The sequence below is a fragment of the Vulpes lagopus genome, chromosome 9 (genome assembly GCF_018345385.1).
Source record: "Vulpes lagopus strain Blue_001 chromosome 9, ASM1834538v1, whole genome shotgun sequence".
Classification (NCBI taxonomy): domain Eukaryota; kingdom Metazoa; phylum Chordata; class Mammalia; order Carnivora; family Canidae; genus Vulpes; species Vulpes lagopus.
Genome location: NC_054832.1, coordinates 24,885,940 through 24,905,394, shown reverse-complemented (window position 1 = coordinate 24,905,394; position 19,455 = coordinate 24,885,940). Strand labels below are relative to the sequence as shown.

General features: G+C 36.7%; 1 protein-coding gene across 3 annotated transcripts in view; it reads right to left on the bottom strand.

Moving 5' to 3' along the window:
- CSMD3 (CUB and Sushi multiple domains 3) overlaps positions 1-19,455 on the bottom strand; it is a 1,188,176-nt gene that overhangs the window by 996,414 nt on the left and 172,307 nt on the right. For all 3 annotated transcript variants that reach the window (XM_041769740.1, XM_041769741.1, XM_041769742.1), the window contains exon 3: positions 19,291-19,403. In XM_041769740.1, the coding sequence (XP_041625674.1) occupies positions 19,291-19,403 (113 nt within the window). The remainder of the gene's footprint in view (positions 1-19,290; positions 19,404-19,455) is intronic.

Sequence of the window (19,455 nt, the reverse complement as noted above, 5' to 3'; positions counted from 1 at the left end):
ATTGAATATCATACAAATTTTAGGATTGTTCATTCTAACTCTGTGAAAAATGCTGGTGGTATTTTGGTAGGGATTTCATTAAATGTGTGGATTGCCCCTCTCTCTCCCTGTGTCTCTCATTGTCATGCCCTCCTGATCTGATTGTTGGCTTCATTTTGTGACTCTCTTTAGCAAATGCGATGTTAGTAGGCTGGAATCAGGCAGAGCTTGAAAAGGAGCTTCCATTTCCATTTTGACATGTTTGCACCTCTGTGATAGGCATGAGAACATGCCTATAATATGCTGTTAGTAGATGAGAGGCTTGAGTTTTGCCAAATAACCTTAGTTTGGGATAACAGATGTGGACTAGGTTAACCAACAAGTAGAAACTTGAGTGAGTCCAGCCTAGATCACCAGAGTAACCAAACCAACCTCTTCTGAGGACTGAAGAACAAACATTTATTCTCCATACCCTTGAGGCTTCCTGATTGTCCCCACAGCAATAGCTAAATAATAGGGGTACTCGGTGAATCTATGCTTCTTTCAAATACACAAATTCGGTAAAATCACAGGATACAAAATCAATGTACAGAAATCTGTTGCATTTCTACACACCAATAATGAAGTAGCAGAAAAAGAAAACAAATTAATACCACTTACTATTACACCAAAAACCATAAGATACCTAGGAATAAACCTTTACCAAAGATGTAAGAGTTCTACTCTGAAAACTACGGAAAACTAATGAAAGAAATTGAAGATGACACAAAGAAATGGAAAAACATTCCAGACTTACGGACTGGAAGGACAAATATTGTTAAAATGTCCATACTACCCAAAGCAATCCACACATTTAATGAAATCCCTACCAAAATACCACCAGCATTTTTCACAGAGCTAGAATGAACAATCCTAAAATTTGTATGGAACCACAAAAGACCCCAAATAGCCAAAGTAATCTTGAAAAATAAAAACAAATCTGGAGACATCACAATTCTGGACTGCAAGCTATATTACAAAGCTTTAATCATCAGGACAGTATGGTACTGGCACAAAAATAGACACACAGATCAATGACAGAATAGGAATACCAGAAATGAACCCACAAATATATGGTCAACTCATCTTTGACAAAGCAAGAAAGAATATTCCATGAAGAAAAGACAGTCTCCACAACAAATGGTGTTGGGAAAACCGGACAGCAACATGCAGAAGAATGAAACTGGATCACTTTCTTACACTATACACAAAAATAAATTCAAAATGGATGAAAGCCATCAAAATCATAGAGTACACAGGCAGCAACCTCTCTGACATTGACCATAGAAACTTCTTACTAGACACATGTCCTGAGGCAAGGGAAACAAAAGCAAAACTGAACTAGTAGAACTTCATCAAGATAAAAGGCTTCAGTACAGCAAAGGAAACAATCAACAAAACTAAAAGGTAACCTGCAGAATGGGAGAAGATACTCACAAACAACATATCAGATAAAGGGCTAGTATATAAAATTAAGAAAGAATTTATCAAATTCTACCCCTGCTCGGAGTCTCTCTCTTGCTCTCTCTCAAATAAATAAACTTATTAAAAAAAAGACTACAATGAGATATCATATCAGACCTGTCAGAATGGCTAAAATCAACAACACAGGAAACAACAGAAATTGGGGAGGATGTAGGGAAAGTGGAACCCATTTACACTGTTGGTGGGAATGCAAACTAATGCAACCAGTCTGGAAAACAGTATGGAGGTTCCACAAAAAGTTAAAAATACAACTACCTTATGATCTAGCAATTGTACTACTAGATATTTAGTAAAAAAAATACAAAAATACTGACTTGAAGGGACACATGCACCTCAATGTTTATGGTAGCATTATTAACAATAACCAAATTATGTAAAGAGCCCAAATGCCCATCAACTGATGAATGGAGAAAGAAGCATTGTGTGTGAAACTACACACAGATAAATCTGCTTTAAAATTACAGAAAAATAAAGAAACAAAATTTCCAAAAATTGATGAAATGAGAGTTCTCATTTGCTTTATAAGAAGGCAGTGTACTATCCAATATAAGTCAAATATACTATCTATGCTTTCATATCTCACATCCTTCTCTAACTCATAATGAAAAGAAATTCAAATAGATAAATTATATCCTCTTACATTAAAAAACTAATATCTGAAAGATTTCGTTTGATAGATTTCTCATATGAACATATATTGTGTTTCATTGCCTTGACTTTATTTCCTATTTCTTCATGGCTAAAAAGGTCAAGACATTTTTTTTTGCTATTTTTCCCTATCCACAAGTCAAAATTATTTCTAAGCATAAGATTAATGTTAATGATAAATTTATATTAGTCTTTTATTCACTTGCTCTCAAAATTTTTAGCTTTTTGTCAAATTTTTAATTTATAACATTTACAAATTTTATATCAGAGACGTGTTTTTTATATATACCATATAAAAATATATATTGTGCATTTTATTTATTTTTTAATAAATTAATTTTTATTGGTGTTCAATTTACCAACATACAAAAAGACACCCAGTGCTCATCCCGTCAAGTGTCCCCCTCAGTGCCCGTCACCCATTCCCCCCCACCCCCCGCCCTCCTCCCCATCCACCACCCCTAGTTCCTTTCCCAGAGTTAGGAGTCTTTATGTTCTGTCTCCCTTCCTGATATTTCCCACACATTTCTTCTCCCTTCCTTTATATTCCCTTTCACTATTATTTATGTTCCCCAAATGAATGAGAACATACACTGTTGGTCCTTCTCCTATTGACTTGCTGCAACAGCATAATACCCTCCAGTTCCATCCACGTCGAAGCAAATAGTGGGTATTTGTCGTTTCTAATTGCTGAGTAATATTCCATTGTATACATAAACCACATCTTCTTTATCCACTCATCTTTCGATGGACACCGAGGCTCCTTCCACAGTTTGGCTATTGTGGCCATTGCTGATAGAAACATCGGGGTGCAGGTGTCCCAACGTTTCATTGCATCTGAATCTTTGGGGTAAATCCCCAGCAGTGCAATTGCTGGGTCGTAGGGCAGGTCTATTTTTAACTCTTTGAGGAACCTCCACACAGTTTTCCAGAGTGGCTGCACCAGTTCACATTCCCACCAACAGTGTAAGAGGGTTCCCTTTTCTCCGCATCCACTCCAACATTTGTGGTTTCCTGCCTTGTTAATTTTCCCCATTCTCACTGGTGTGAGGTGGTATCTCATTGTGGTTTGGATTTGTATTTCCCTGATGGCAAGTGATGCAGAGCATTTTCTCATGTGCTTGTTGGCCAAGTCCATGTCTTCCTCTGTGAGATTTCTCTTCATGTCTTTGGCCCATTTCATGATTGGATTGTTTGTTTCTTTGGTGTTGAGTTTAATAAGTTCTTTATAGATTTTGGAAACTAGCCCTTTATCTGATATGTCATTTGCAAATATCTTCTCCCATTCTGTAGGTTGTCTTTTAGTTTTGTTGACTGTATCCTTTGCTGTGCAAAAGCTTCTTATCTTGATGAAGTCCCAATAGTTTATTTTTGCTTTTGTTTCTTTTGCCTTCGTGGATATATCTTGCAAGAAGTTACTGTGGCCGAGTTCAAAAAGGGTGTTGCCTGTGTTCTCCTCTAGGATTTTGATGGAATCTTGTCTCACGTTTAGATCTCTCATCCATTTTGAGTTTATCTTTGTGTATGATGAAAGAGAGTGGTCCAGTTTCATTCTTCTACATGTGGATGTCCAATTTTCCCAGCACCATTTATTGAAGAGACTGTCTTTCTTCCAATGGATAGTCTTTCCGCCTTTATCGAATATTAGTTGACCATAAAGTTCAGGGTCCACTTCTGGGTTCTCTATTCTGTTCCATTGATCTATGTGTCTGTTTTTGTGCCAGTACCACACTGTCTTGATGACCACAGCTTTGTAGTACAACCTGAAATCTGGCATTGTGATGCCCCCAGCTATGGTTTTCTTTTTTAAAATTCCCCTGGCTATTCTGGGTCTTTTCTGATTCCACACAAATCTTAAAATAATTTGTTCTAACTCTCTGAAGAAAGTCCATGGTATTTTGATAGGGATTGCATTAAACGTGTAAATTGCCCTGGGTAACATGGACATTTTCACAATATTAATTCTGCCAATCCATGAGCATGGAATATTTTTCCATCTCTTTGTGTCTTCCTCAATTTCTTTCAGAAGTGTTCTATAGTTTTTAGGGTATAGATCCTTTATCTCTTTGGTTAGGTTTATTCCTAGGTATCTTATGCTTTTGGGTACAATTGTAAATGGGATGGACTCCTTAATTTCTCTTTCTTCAGTCTCATTGTTAGTGTATAGAAATGCCATTGATTTCTGGGCATTGATTTTTATCCTGCCACACTACCAAATTGCTGTATGAGTTCTAGCAATCTTGGGGTGGAGGCTTTTGGGTTTTCTAGGTAGAGTATCATGTCATCGGCGAAGAGGGAGAGTTTGACTTCTTCTTTGCCAATTTGAATGCCTTTAATGTCTTTTCGTTGTCTGATTACTGAGGCGAGGACTTCCAGTACTATGGTGAATAGCAGTGGTGAGAGTGGACATCCCTGTCTTGTTCCTGATCTTAGGGGAAAGGCTCCCAGTGCTTCCCCATTGAGAATGATATTTGCTCTGGGCTTTTCATAGATGGCTTTTAAGATGTCGAGGAATGTTCCCTCTATCCCAACACTCTGAAGAGTTTTGATCAGGAATGGATGCTGTATTTTGTCAAATGCTTTCTCTGCATCTAAGGAGAGTATCATATGGTTCTTGGTTTTTCTCTTGCTGATATGATGAGTCACATTGATGGTTTTACGAGTGTTGAACCAGCCTTGTGTCCCAGGGATAAATCCTACTTGGTCGTGGTGAATAATTTTCTTAATGTGTTGTTGGATCCTATTGGCTAGTATCTTGTTGAGAATTTTTGCATCCATGTTCATCAGGGATATTGGTCTGTAATTCTCCTTTTTGGTGGAGTCTTTGTCTGGTTTTGGAATTAAGGTGATGCTGGCCTCATAGAATGAATTTGGAAGTACTCCATCTCTTTCTATCTTTCCAAACAGCTTTAGTAGAATAGGTATGGTTTCCTCTTTAAACGTTTGATAGAATTCCCCTAGGAAGCCATCTGGCCCTGGACTCTTGTGTCTTGGGAGGTTTTTGATGACTGCTTCAATTTCCTCCCTGGTTATTGGCCTATTCAGGTTTTCTATTGCTTCCTGCTCCAGTTGTGGTAGTTTGGGGCTTTCCAGGAATGCACCCATTTCTTCTAGATTGCCTAATTTATTGGCGTATAGCTGTTCATAATATGTTTTTAAAATCGTTTGTATTTCCTTGGTGTTGGTGGTGATCTCTCCTTTCTCATTCATGATTTTATTAATTTGAGTTTTCTCTCTCTGCTTTTTAATAAGGTTGGCTAATGGTTTATCTATCTTATTAATTCTTTCAAAGAACCAACTCCTGGTTTTGTTGATCTGTTCCACGGTTCTTCTGGTCTCGATTTCGTTGAGTTCTGCTCGAATCTTTATTAACTCTCTTCTTCTGCTGGGAGTGGGGTCCATTTGCTGCTTTTTCTCTAGCTCCTTTATGTGTAAGGTGAGGTTTGGTATTTGAGTTCTTTCCAGGTTTTGAATGGATGCTTGTATTGCGATGTATTTCCCCTCAGGACTGCTTTTGCTGCATCCCAAAGATTTTGAATGGTTGTATCTTCATTTTCATTAGTTTCCATGAATCCTTTTAATTCTTCCTTAATTTCCTGGTTGACCTTTTCATCTTTTAGCAGGATGGTCCTTAACCTCCACGTGTTTGTGGTCCTTCCAAACTTCTTGTTGTGACTAAGTTCTAATTTCAAGGCATTATGGTCTGAGAATATACAGGGGACTATCCCGATCTTTTGGTATCGGTTCAGACCCGATTTGTGACCCAGTATATGGTCTATTCTGGAGAAAGTTCCATGTGCACTTGAGAAGAATGTGTATTCAGTTGAGTTTGGATGTAAAGTTCTGTAGATATCTGTGAAATCCATCTGGCCAGTGTATCATTTAAAGCTCTCGTTTCTTTGGATATGTTGTGCTTAGAAGACCTATCCAGGGTAGAAAGAGCTAGATTGAAGTCACCAAGTATAAGTGTATTATTATCAAGGTATTTCTTCAGTTTGGTTATTAATTGGTTTAAATATTTGGCAGCTCCCACATTCGGGGCATATATATTGAGGATTGTTAAGTCCTCTTGTTGGATAGATCCTTTGAGTATGAGATAGTGTCCCTCTTCATCTCTCACTACAGTCTTCCGGGTAAATTTTAGTTTATCTGATATAAGGATGGCTACCCCTGCTTTCTTTTGAGGACCATTTGAATGGTAAATGGTTCTCCAACCTTTTATTTTCAGGTTGTAGGTGTCCTTCTGTCTAAAATGAGTCTCTTGTAGACAGCAAATAGATGGGTCCTGCTTTTTTATCCAGTCTGAAACCCTGCGCCTTTTGATGGGGTCATTAAGCCCGTTCACATTCAGAGTCACTATTGACAGATATGAGTTTAGTGTCATCATGATCTCTATTCAGTCCTTGTTTTTGTGGATTGTTCCACTGAACTTCTTCTTAAAGGGGAATTTTAAGAGTCCCCCTTAAAATTTCTTGCAGAACTGGTTCGGAGGTCACATATTCTTTCAGTTCCTGCCTGTCTTGGAAGCTCTTTATCTCTCCTTCCATTTTGAATGAGAGCCTTGCTGGATAAAGTATTCTTGGTTGCAGGTTCTTCTCATTTAGGACCCTGAATATATCCTGCCAGCCCTTTCTGGCCTGCAAGGTCTCTGTGGAGAGGCCTGCTGTTACCCTAATACTCCTCCCCATAAAAGTCAGGGACCTTTTTTCTCTTGCTGCTTTAAGGATCTTCTCCTTATCTTTGGAATTTGCAAGCTTCACTATTAAATGTCGAGGTGTTGAACGGTTTTTATTGATTTTAGGGGGGGATCTCTCTATTTCCTGGATCTGAATGCCTGTTTCCCTTCCCAGATTCAGAAAGTTTTAGCTAGGATTTGTTCAAATACATATTCTGGCCCTCTGGCCCTTTCAGCACCCTCGGGAACTCCAATTAAACGTAGGTTTTTCTTCCTCAAGCTGTCGTTTATTTCCCTTAATCTGACTTCATGGTCTTTTAATTGTCCGTCTCTTTTTTCCTCAGTTTCCCTCTTTGCCATCAACTTGTCTTCTATGTCCCTCACTCGTTCTTCCACCTTGTTAAGCCTGGTCGTTACGACTTCTATCTTGGATTGCATCTCATTTAATTGATTTTTAATTTCTGCCTGATTGCATCTAAATTTTGCAGTCATGAAGTCTCTTGAGTCCTTTATGCTTTTTTCTAGAGCCACCAGTAGCTGTATAATAGTGCTTCTGAATTGGGTTTCTGACATTGAATTGTAATCCAGATTTTGTAACTCTGTGGGAGAGAGGACTGTTTCTGATTCTTTCTTTTGAGGTGAGGTTTTCCTTCTAGTCATTTTGCTCAGAGCAGAGTGGCCAAAAACAAGTTGTATTGGGAAAAGGAGAAAAAGAGAGAGAAGGAAAGAAAAGAGAAAAAGAAAAAAGAGAAAGAAGAAAAAAAGGGAAAAAAGAGAAGAAAAAGAGAAAGAAGAAAGAGAGGTGGAAAAAAAGGGGGGGTGGGGGAAGCAATCAGAAATCAAAAAGAAAGAAAGAAAAAAACCACAAAACAATAAAACAAAAAACAAAACAAAACAAAACAAAAAAAACCACGGGGGAGTATCTTCCGATTCTGTATACTTTTAAGTCCCTTGACTTCCTCTGGAACTGGTCCGTCTCGCTGGTCTTCTGGGGGAGGGGACTGCTGTGCTGATTCTCAGGTGTTAGCACTTGGGGGAGCTGCTCTGCCCCTGCCTGGTGCATGGCTCGGTGGGGGTTGTTTACCCCAGGAGGCCCCCGATGGAACAACCGCAGTGGCGGGGCCAGCTCTGCAGCCCTGGAGTCAGCTCCCGCAGTAGCTCCGGGGCTCTCCATCTGCAGGGCCTGGAGGCTCCGGGCGGGGCCGCTGATCCGCTCAGCTCGGGGCAGGAGCGTCCTCGCTGTCCTGGGCCCTCCCGGCCTCTGCCTGTCCCGGGGAGGCCGGATCCTGGGCTGTGTCCCGGCGCCCTGTGCTCCCAGTCTGCGCTGTTGGATTCGCTCCCGCCTGCAGCCCCCTCCGCGGAGCCGCCGCCCGAGCCCCTCCGAGCTGCTCCGGGTCCCGCCGAGCGCTGCAGCCCTTAGGGAGCTCGGCGCACTCTCCCGGGGCGCAGGTGCCTATTAGTGTCCCCGGGAGCCCGAGGGCATCCCCGCCCTCCTGGGTCCTGCTCCAACTCCCTGCGAGCCCCTTTCCGCCCGGGAAGGTTGGTGCAGCTCCTGCTCCTCCGGGACGGGGCTCTCCTGTCCTGGGGACACTCGCCCCGGCCTCAGCCCGGCTCCTCGCGGGGCCCCTCCCCCTTGGAGGCCTTTTGTGTCTTTATTCCTTTTTCCCCGTCTTCCTACCTTGATAGAAGCGCGAACTCTTCTCACTGTAGCATTCCAGCTGTTCTCTCTTTAAATCTCAGGCAGAATTCGTAGATGTCCAGGATGATTTGAAGGTTATCTAGGTAATTTGTTGGGGACAGGTGACCTGGGGACCCTACTCCTCCGCCGTCTTGCCCCTCCTCCTATATTGTGAATTTTAAATCCCCATTTCCATTTGCCTTTTAATATAAGGATGACTTCTAAAATTCACTGTTATATTCAGCAGCTTTCACATTTTATTTAGTGTAATCTATTAATCTTTTCCTTAGTGACATATTTTCCTTTTAGCTTTTGTTGGTTAGAAAGCTTTCCTGTCCCATGAGCTGACAATATCCTGCTGTAATTCTTCATGGACTTTACATTTTCATTTTTAAAATTTAATTACTCACAGTCATCTGAAATTTATGTCGTAGTACCTGTGTTAGGAAATCAAATCAATTCATCATATAAACTCCTACTGCTCTGACATAAAACAAGCAAACAAAAGTACAAAAAGACAAATGAGAGAATGATTATACAAATAAATATAGACAGATAAATCCTAAAGAAATTATGATTAAATAGGTATAACTTATACTATAGAAAGATAATTCAGCAAATATCCTTAAGTATAAAAGATAGGGAAGAAAAGGAAAGAAATACCACTCATTAGTTTCAGATGATATTTCCAAATTTTCCGAAAGTATACATAGACTATTAATTAAATGCTTATTAAATGCTTTCTAAAATAATACTAAATAAGAGATATACACATTTGGAGTTTTTAGATAGCATCTACCCTTTTGAAGTATCTTTTTAAAATAATTCTTTTTTTAAAAAGATTGTATTTATTTAATTGAAATAGAAATAGAAAGGGAACACAAGCATAGGAAAGGGTAGAGGGAAAGGAAGACACAGACTCCCTGCTGAGTAGGGAGCCCAATGCAGCTTGATCCCAGGATGCTGGGATCATGACCTGAGCTAAAGGCTTAACCAACAGAACCACCCAGTCGCCCTATAAAATGATTCTTAAAAATATCTTTTATTTGGCATTTTAGGGGGGACGCCTGGGTGGCTCAGTGGCTGAGCATCTGCTTTTGTCTCAGTTTGTGATCCTGGAGTCCCGGGATCAAGTCCCCCATCAGGCTCTTCGCAGGGAGCCTGCTTCTCCCTTGGCCTATGTCTCTGCCTCTCTCTGTGTGTTTCTCATAAATAAATAAAATATCTTTTAAAAATGTATCTGGCATTTTAAGAGGTGATTGAAGTTGATCTAAGATTCGTGGAATCCAGCTACTGCAGTGATAGAACACGTGATACACACGTACTGGGAAACAATTTCCCTTATGCTTCTCAAGTTTTCCATGTCTTGTAAGCAGATGTACTGATTGTTCAGCAGCAATATGAGAATCATCATGCCCCTCCAGAGCAAAGGGCCTTATGCTCTATCTACTGTAAAACATCCCAGTTTCGTAAGGGCGAGTTCATCTCCTATAGCTCAACCCACTGTGTATGGGGCATCATCTGGCCCACTTCTCATTGTCCTGTGAGAATAGAGGCTCTGGGAACCTGAGCAATTGCTGATACCTGGCTATTTATATTGTTAAAGGTGATAGAGTCCTTGTCCCTGACTTGAAGTTTTGTGTCTCCTGTCAGCATCCAAGAAACTATGCCAGGCTGATTTGTTAACTTTTGAGTTGGGCAAAATCTCAGAACCTTCACACTTCTTGACAATATATAGATTTTGAACTATTAATTTTTACAGATGGGTCAATAGTTTCTATTACTCCTTTGTCACTCAAAGAAAATATTATATCATCAAAATGACCAAAACAACACTGTGCTACAGTTTAACACATACTGCTACCTTCAGTTCTATGCATCATTTTTCTAGCCACCATATCTGTACGAAAACATTTTTCTTTGCTCTGAGGTCCTTATAATTATCCATAAAGTTCTTTTGAAATTTTGTTTAAGCACTTGCTTAAAGGATTGCATTGATAAAATGAGTATTATCTAATTAGTTTCTGCACAAGACTTGGCATTCTTCCATTGTGCTGTCTCTTCAAGTCAATGGGAATGACTGCCTACTCATGCTCCAGTTCTGTCTAGCACTGATGTGTTTAGCCCAGAGTTGCAACTCTTGAGTGAATTACTTCTCTTAGCCTCTATCAGAGTTTTGACCTTTGTCAGTGAAAGAGAACTGTGTGTCTGTGCGGATATGTAAAAATTATCATTTCTTTCTTTGGTTCAAATAAACAATGGATTATTATTCCATTACCTCTTTGATTCTAGGAAAACTTAGATCAGGATGGCACTGCATAATTTTTTTAGCCCAAATAACACTTGAATAAACTGTCTCTTCCATTTTCTTATTTGAACTACTTTCTAAGAAAGACAAAACGAATACCAGGATACAGTGTTCCTTTGGAGAAGATGGAAATTTAGAGTTTATATGTCATGATCAAGCATTATAATGTAAATGGATATAGATATATAATACATGTATAATATTGACTGTATATTAATACTATGTATTCACTATTATAGCAATGTTATGTCAATATATAATTTCAAGCTTATTGAGACACCTGGGTGGCTCAGTGTTTGAGCATCTGCCTTTGGCTCAGATCATGATCCCGAGTCCTGGGATCAAGTGCCACATCGGGCTCCCCACAGGGAGGCTGCTTCTTCCTCTGCCTGTATCTCTACCTATCTCTGTGTCTCTCATGAATAAGTAAACAAAATCTTAAAAAAAGAAAAATTATATAATTTTATTAGAATATTGAATACATTTTGTAAACTATATTTTCTTGTGTGGTATGGGAAAAATCAAAAATCCATCTTAAAACTGAGAGTTGTGTAACAAGTAATGAAAATGCGGTTTTATAGCAATTATTTCTCTATGCAGAAATATAATTTTATCTTATACAGTATGCATACTCCTTAAATCAAAATGATTGATGCTGTTTATTATTATTATTACATATTTGCATTTTATTTTATATATGTTTTCTTTTTTGTGGTATTAGATGATACCTGTCAAAGGGCACAACTATTTTTATAAGTAAGAACTCATTTCATATTTAATTTTCTGTGATACCTCATCATTCTCATAGTCAAATAATAAATATCAAATTATATTTTTCTAACTTACTACATTTTAGTAGGAGGAATCAAGATAAACTAATTTCTTAACCAAGCTTATTAGCATATTTTCTTGTAAGCTATTAATTATAACAATTTATCACAATGTATGGTCTTTGAATGTATAAAACATACACAGAAATCTTTGACTTATAACTATAATCTTAAATTATCACTGTCTCAAATTCCATTGTAACACACATATCAAAGTGATAAATTATAGCAATTGACAGAAACAAAATGTTTAGCAATATATATAAAAGAAGGAAATTCAATGTGAAATGAGATTACATACTAAGTTTAATAATACTATTTCTGTAGAATAAAATACAATTTTCAACATTATCCTATTTTTTCCACATGAGTCACAAAGATTAAATAGGTCATATATCACTGGTTTTAGCAATTTTTCATTTTCATCTTGATTTTATGCCATAAGAGCAATTTTATATTTTTAAAAATGCTTCATAAAGAAACCACTTCAAGTAAATAAAGATTTTTAAGCAAAAAAATATGCACAAAAGGAAAATAATTTTACATCTCATTTATGGCTATTCTCAAATAAAAGGCCCCAAATTTCACTTAAAACTTATTTATTTAAGGTAAATATCAATGGCTATCACACGTTCTAAGTGGTTAAACATAACCTATATCTGTCTTTAAAGACATTGGCATTTTAATTCTTAAAAGTGGGAGATGTGTTAAATCTTGCCTCATAACTGATGAAATTATTAGATATCTATATATCAGTTGAGTTCAACAAGCATGTATTAAGTGCTTTCCATGTGCCATGTTTGCAAAACAAGTAAAACAGATTCAAAACCCTAAGGATGCTCATAGCCTATGTGAGCAAAAACATATGAAACAGTAAGATACCTATTGCTACAGGGTGTGTACATATCTAAGCACATAGAAAAAGATCATTGAACATTTTGGACTCAATCCTGGATTCCATAAATGACTTTCCGTAAAGGATTAAGGCCTGTACAACATTTGGAAGAGTAAGAAATGAATGGGCCAATGAGTTGTGTACAGGGTGTTCAGGACAGAAAAGACAGAGATATATGATAGAATAGTTTGTTTGGTTTTTTTTTTTCATAAAATAGTTTAAATAGCATAGTATATGTAGAAATTTAATACACACTTATGTGATTATTTCATGAATTAAGGTAATAGGAGAGAAATAAAACTGGGTAGATATCTGACTATGGAGTTGCATATGCTACACTGTGCAGAAATGAGAAATATTTAAATGAAAGTATTCATGAATTGATAGTACTGTTGAAGTTCTGTTGTGAGTACAGTGAAAGTGATCTATATCTTCCTGAATACTAGACATAAAACAACTCAAAAATTAATACATTCTTGTTTATACCCACCCACATACTTATACCACTGAGTCATTCAAATCCATTCTGAAAATGATATTTATGGAGAAGACTGATTTGTGTCATTCTCTGGGTTGGGATTTTGAACACTCCAAACTGTTTAAAAGGGGGAAAAGACAATACTGACTTGGCTAGAAGGTCACTTTGGGATTAGGATATTTTTATACCTAAGTAGGCTGACTCTATGAAACCTCAAAGGCAAAAGACTTGAATTTGAGCAAGAGGAAAAATTGTCTTTACATGTATGACATCTGTGTTTTTTTAATATAATATCTTTCATTTATTCTTAAAAGTATTTAATGTAATGACCCATTAACTTCTTTTATGAACCTAACTTAACTTTATTGCTAGCAAACTGTTTAATATATTTAATTTTATCACATAAATTTCTCTTGCTACAATTCAACTGTCTTGCCAGAAGGATAATTAACTTGATCCTAAATTGTAAGCTGTTCATTAAATTTCATGGTACTGCAGGTTAAATTTTTAAAGCTTAGGAATTTAAAATAACCCCTAAAATTAAAAATCACTACATTCATTTGATGTTCTCAAAAACAAACTTTTAATAAATATGTGTGACAGCTAAATAGAATAATAGTAAGTACTATAAAATTCATTTCTATGTCAAGTATTTAAAAAGGACAAAGAATATGTAGGTGAGACATAGTATATGTAAAAATACATTTCAGCTTTTATGTTTCATATTGTCTTACCACACAGGGTTCTCAGTAATTTTTATTTTTACAATACTCTTTTATACTGAACTCTATGATCCTATTCATTCAACTGTAAATGGAACTATAGTTTATAGTTAGATATAAAATAGGTCTTCAAAATATACATGGTTTATATTTATAGGGCACTTAAACATATTTGTACATTAATGTTAATTTTTTTAAATTCTTGCTCATTACATTTTTTCATATAATTTTCTAGGTTGGGAAAATCCATGTGAAATATTTAGCACTGTGATTGGCACGAAAAGATCACTCAGTGAATGTTACCTAGTGACAGTAGTGCTATTAGCCAAATTTTTGTTTTTGAATTAAAATGTGAAAATGATTTAACAGTATATTTTCTAAAGGTAAAAGTTTTAATCCTATAATTCCTAAATTACTTAGCCATACACATCAATAATCATTAAGGCATAAGAACTACCTTGTGTTTGAAGTGAGTTTTCAAGACTATAATTTTTAAATCTGTTTCTAACCATTGAATTGGTTCACTGATACATGCTGAAGTTATTCACTGCGATTCTTACAGACATTAGAGTAACCACTTGCTGTAATATATATAATAATATTTATTATGTGCATAATCCGCTATATACTTTCATTATATTACTTTGTTTCCACAATAAATGATTCCAAAGTAGTCAAACATTCCATATCATATAACTATATGCTCTTTTGCCTATAAAAACTGATTATGCATCTTTAAGTAAAATGTAAAAGAATTCTATTATACGAAAAACTTTTAGCAGAAACTGGACTACATTTCAAATTCTGTTTGACAGATTTAGGAAAGACCTATGTGCATTTCTCACTATGTGCTCCATAGAACACAGATCTTACCAGATTTATCTCTATCACATTTTAAAAGATGGTTAATAGACGATTCAACCTAGTATACATTAGTGTTTCTTGAATTTACTGTTTCAAAGAACAGTATTTTAGTCATTTGTTTTTATTAATATTTTAAAAAATGAAACCAAAATTCTGCAAAAAATCAAACCTCGGGAAATAGTGACCAGATATTGAGGTATGTGGTAGACAGTAATGAGCAAAGATAAAGATAAATACAGCTAGATATTAATGGGAACATTTTCCACAGAAATTTAACAACTCACAGCTTTGACTTTAAGGAGATTAAAAGAAAAGTATTTCCAGTAAATGATTAAGAGCTCTTAAACTTGAACATTATTTATGAAATACATCCTCCACAGTTTTAAAGTAAATGGGCTGAAGCAGGGCAATAGAAGTTTATAAGAATGGAGTTCTGTGAAGATCAAAGACTGACTTACATTTATTAATTATTCTTTTCTATATTGGATTTACAATTGTAATTGCAACGCATATTCTAGGACTCCACTCCAAAGTCTAATTCAGAATATATAACTGGGGCCAAGAATTCTATATTTTACATTTTAACAAATTCTCCATAAGACTCTGATGCATGTGGTCCAGTGTTGGCAAATTGAGAAACACAGATAGATGCACAAATATTACTAATAAATAGAGATCTCATAAATTCTAATACATAAGGACAAGATCTTAGGACACTTTAAAAATTAAGATGAAAGGTACAGCAAAAGGGATGTAGTCAGTGGTATTGTAATAGGGGTTGCATGGTGACAGATGGTAGCTATGCCTGTGATGAATATAGCACAACCTATAGACTTGTTGGATCACTATGTTGTACACCTGAAACTAACAATGTGTATCAACTATACTTCAATTTTTTTAAAAAAAACACTATTAAATGATTATATAGAGGAAATAGGATGAAAATAAATGAGATTCAGATATTAGAATCATCTGGGGAAAAAATCATGCAGGTATAAATTTAGAGGAGATGTCCAGATTAGTAGATGAATTTTATCATAGACAAAATAGAATCTGGAGTTGTAGTTTGAACTAATTGGATCCAAAATGTAGGGATGTGGAGAATGAGCTTTGAAATTTCAAACTAAATTTTCCAGACTTCACAATACAATAGTCTAGCCTTACCTGCAGTTTTGCTTTCCTCTGCTTCAGTTACCTGGAGTCAACTCTGGTCCTAAGCAGATTATTCTACTTTTGTGACACCTGGGCGGCTCAGTGATTACTTGTCTGCCTTTGGCTCAGGGTGTAATCCCAGAATCTGGGATGGAGTTCCGCATCAGACTCCCTGTGAGGAGCCTGCTTCTCCCTCTGCCTTTCTCTCTCTCTCTCTCTCTCTCTCTCTCTCTCGCTCTCTCTCTCTTTCTCTCTGTCTTTCATGAATATTCTACTTCTGACGAATCATCAGGCTAACTCTACATCAGAGTGCCTGCATCATTCACCTCACTTCATCTCCTTACATAGGCATTTTATCATCTCACATCATCACAAGCAGCATAAGTACAGAATATTTTGAGAGAGAGCAAGAGAAAGACCACATTCACAAAACTTTTGTTACAATATATTATTATAATGATTCATTTTATTATTGTTGCTAATGTCTTACTATGCCTAATTTTTTGTAAGATTTATTTACTTTTCTTTAGAGAGAGAGTGTGTGAGAAGGAGAAAGGGGCAGAGGGAGAAGGAGAGAGAATCCTCAGGTAGACTACCATTGAGCTCAGAGCCCTTCAGAGGCCAGGATCAATCTCACTACCTGAGATTGTTACCTGAGCTGAAATCAAGAGTCAGATGCTTAACCAGCTGTGCCATCCAGGCACCCCACTATACTTAATTTAAACTAAACTTTAACAAAGGTATATATGTAAAGAGGAAATAAGTATATATAGAGTTTGGTGCTATCCACAATTACAGGCATCCTCTGTGGAGCCTGGAACACATCTCCTGTGGTTAAGAGGGGACTGCTATACACCAGCTAGACTTGACAGTATCATTGACCGTCTTCCCCCACCCCTACCACCAAACATCTCTGGAACCAGTGAATATGTCATGGGACATGGCAAAAAGAACCTTGTAAATATGATTAAGCCTAAGGAATTTTACAGAGGGAGATTAGACATGCTTACCCAGGTGGGCCCAATTTAATCACACAGGCTCTTAAACACAAGAAATTTCTCTACTTAAAGTCGGAGATGAGGGATGCCTGGGTGGCTAGACGAGCGTCTGTCTTCAGCTCAGGACGTGGTTCCAGGATCACAGCATTGAGTCCTACATCGGGCTCCTTGTGGGGAGCCTGCTTGTCCCTCTGCCTCTGTCTCTGCCTATTTCTCTGTCTCCCATTAATGAATGAATGAATGAATGAATGAATAAACAAACAAATATTAAATAATGAATAAATAAATAAATAAATAAATAAATAAATAAATAAAATCTTAAATAAAAAGAGATGTGTGGTGGATGACTTCAGATGGGGAAGTCAGAAGATTTCAGAGAAATTTTGAGTATGAGAAGGATGCAGTGTACCACTTGCTGGCTCTCAGACATAGGGCCCAAGTTCAGGGAAGAGAGAGGCTTTCAGGGGTATGGTACTAGTAACTCCCCAGAGCCATCAGATACGAGCCCAACCAGCTGACATTTTTATTTCAGCCTTGTGAGACCCTGAACAGAGAAACTGGCAGAGACCACCAGGGCTTCTCAGTTCCAGAACTGTGAGTTAATATATTTATGTCTTAAGAGCAAAATTTGTGTTCATTTCTTACAGTAGGAATAGAAAACACACAGTAGAGGGTACCATCACAAATCAATGCTTGAAGATGTTCTGTAACATGAATACCAATCCTTCAATGCTATGTGGATGCCTAATACCTTATATTTTAAGTCAGGACCTCCAAAACATACGTTTAAATATCATGGAGATATATGAATCCATTTTTGCAGAAGAGAAAAGACAGAAATTTAATGTTCTATGTGTAGAAAGAATGGAGAGCTTTGAAAATATTTTTGAGTATATTTCATGAAACTTGACAGTCAAAACAGAAAACATGGCAACATCCTAACTCATCTTCCAAGTTACTGCATTTTCAGTGTACTTAGTACTTATTGAAAGAATAAACTAACCTAAAATATATTTATGGCTTCATGAACAGAGTACAGGTCTTCTATTAAGGAGCTTTTAATAGAAAATTATTGTATTACTAACTCCTTCCATATTGCCAAAATTACACTTAAAATTAAACATTTGTGTTTTTAGTGTTTTGAACTATGAATTAAGTTGCCAAGATAAAAATACTCAACTATTGTGAAAGCACCTTAGAAAAATAATGATTATTACTAGTACAATGGAGGAAAACAAATTTTACAATGTAGCAAGATAGTTCAGAAATATATAGTAGGTAGAAAATAGTGCTAAAAACTGCTATGATGTGTCATTATTTAGGATATAAAAAAGAGAAAATATTTTTACACAATTGCTTGTTAGAAGATTTTTTTTTTTCTGGTGAGAAAGGTAGCACTAAGATGAAATGTTTGCTTTAAAACTTTGCCCACATGCAAACTGTTAACCTTTATACTAAAGCAATTCTACTTTACATATGCTTTCCAGTGTGGTCTTTAAACATATATTATTTTGAATTATCATGTGCTTTAGAATGTAACCACCCTTGCGACTGTATCTGTACCTGTATCTGTGTGTCTTGTTATAAGGTTTTAGATCTGGTGTGATGCATTCTAGTAATATGGTCGTGGAGAAGTGAGTTAAAATCTGATATGCTACTCCTATAGGTAGAGAGGGGTTCTTCCCTAAATGAGATGCAACTTTATTGTTAAATCACGTAGAGGAAAAATTACAAGTCCACAACCTCCATCTGAAACCTTCAGGAATAGAGTATTTTTACCAGCAGAATTTTTCACATTTTAAAAAAGGAATGCAGGCAGATTCTGTACATTTTTAACTCCATCAGCAGAGCCTGTGGTAAACTAAATTATCAAACAATATTTGTATAACAAAACATAAGTATCCACACTATGTGGGGTAAATAAAGGTTATTAGTGGCCTCCAATTAGTTCAGACCAGATTGTGATGCCAAATTAGTTTGTTCCAACTTCCAGATAAAACTTTTAATTTCAAGAGTTTCTTAGTTTCCTTCTCTGTAGTTTTAGGGATTATGGATCTGTGGGACTAGAAAGACTGGCTTAGAATGGAAGATGTGAACTCTTGTCTCTTAATAGACCTTTCCTCTTGACTAGCACAGAAAACAGCACCAGTTTATTTTCTAGCAGAGAGGCAAAGCACAGAGGAAAATAGGGTGGGGTCTGTGATGTCTAAATCTTGAATTAGACCTACTTTCCTGCTACTTGCATTTTGTTCACGTTTGTTAATGTCTAATCCCATAATGGTTTCATGGTCTTATCTCCTAAGAAGACTTAAGAGAAAGATATTCCTCTATTCAGGTACACTGCACTGAAACATTAAAGCCCACTAATTCTAGCATTTTGTTATCTATTAATAATTAAGAGGGTGACTCTTAGGAAAGGATTTGAGATAGCAGGATGAACTGCATTTTCCCAGTGATTCTTCTTCCATTTCCACTATAGAGAATTTTGGTTTGACTCTATTAGACTGGACACGGGTCTTTTTATATTTCCATCACTTACCTTCATAATATACTTTAAACCCATGAGCGCTAACTGCAAAATCACTGGTCAAACGTAGTGAGAACACAGATTTGGTACTTGTCACTGGCGGTGGCAGATGGAATCCTGTTAACCTAAAAACATATATGGAATTAATTGTTAGTGTTATAGACATTTTACCTAACA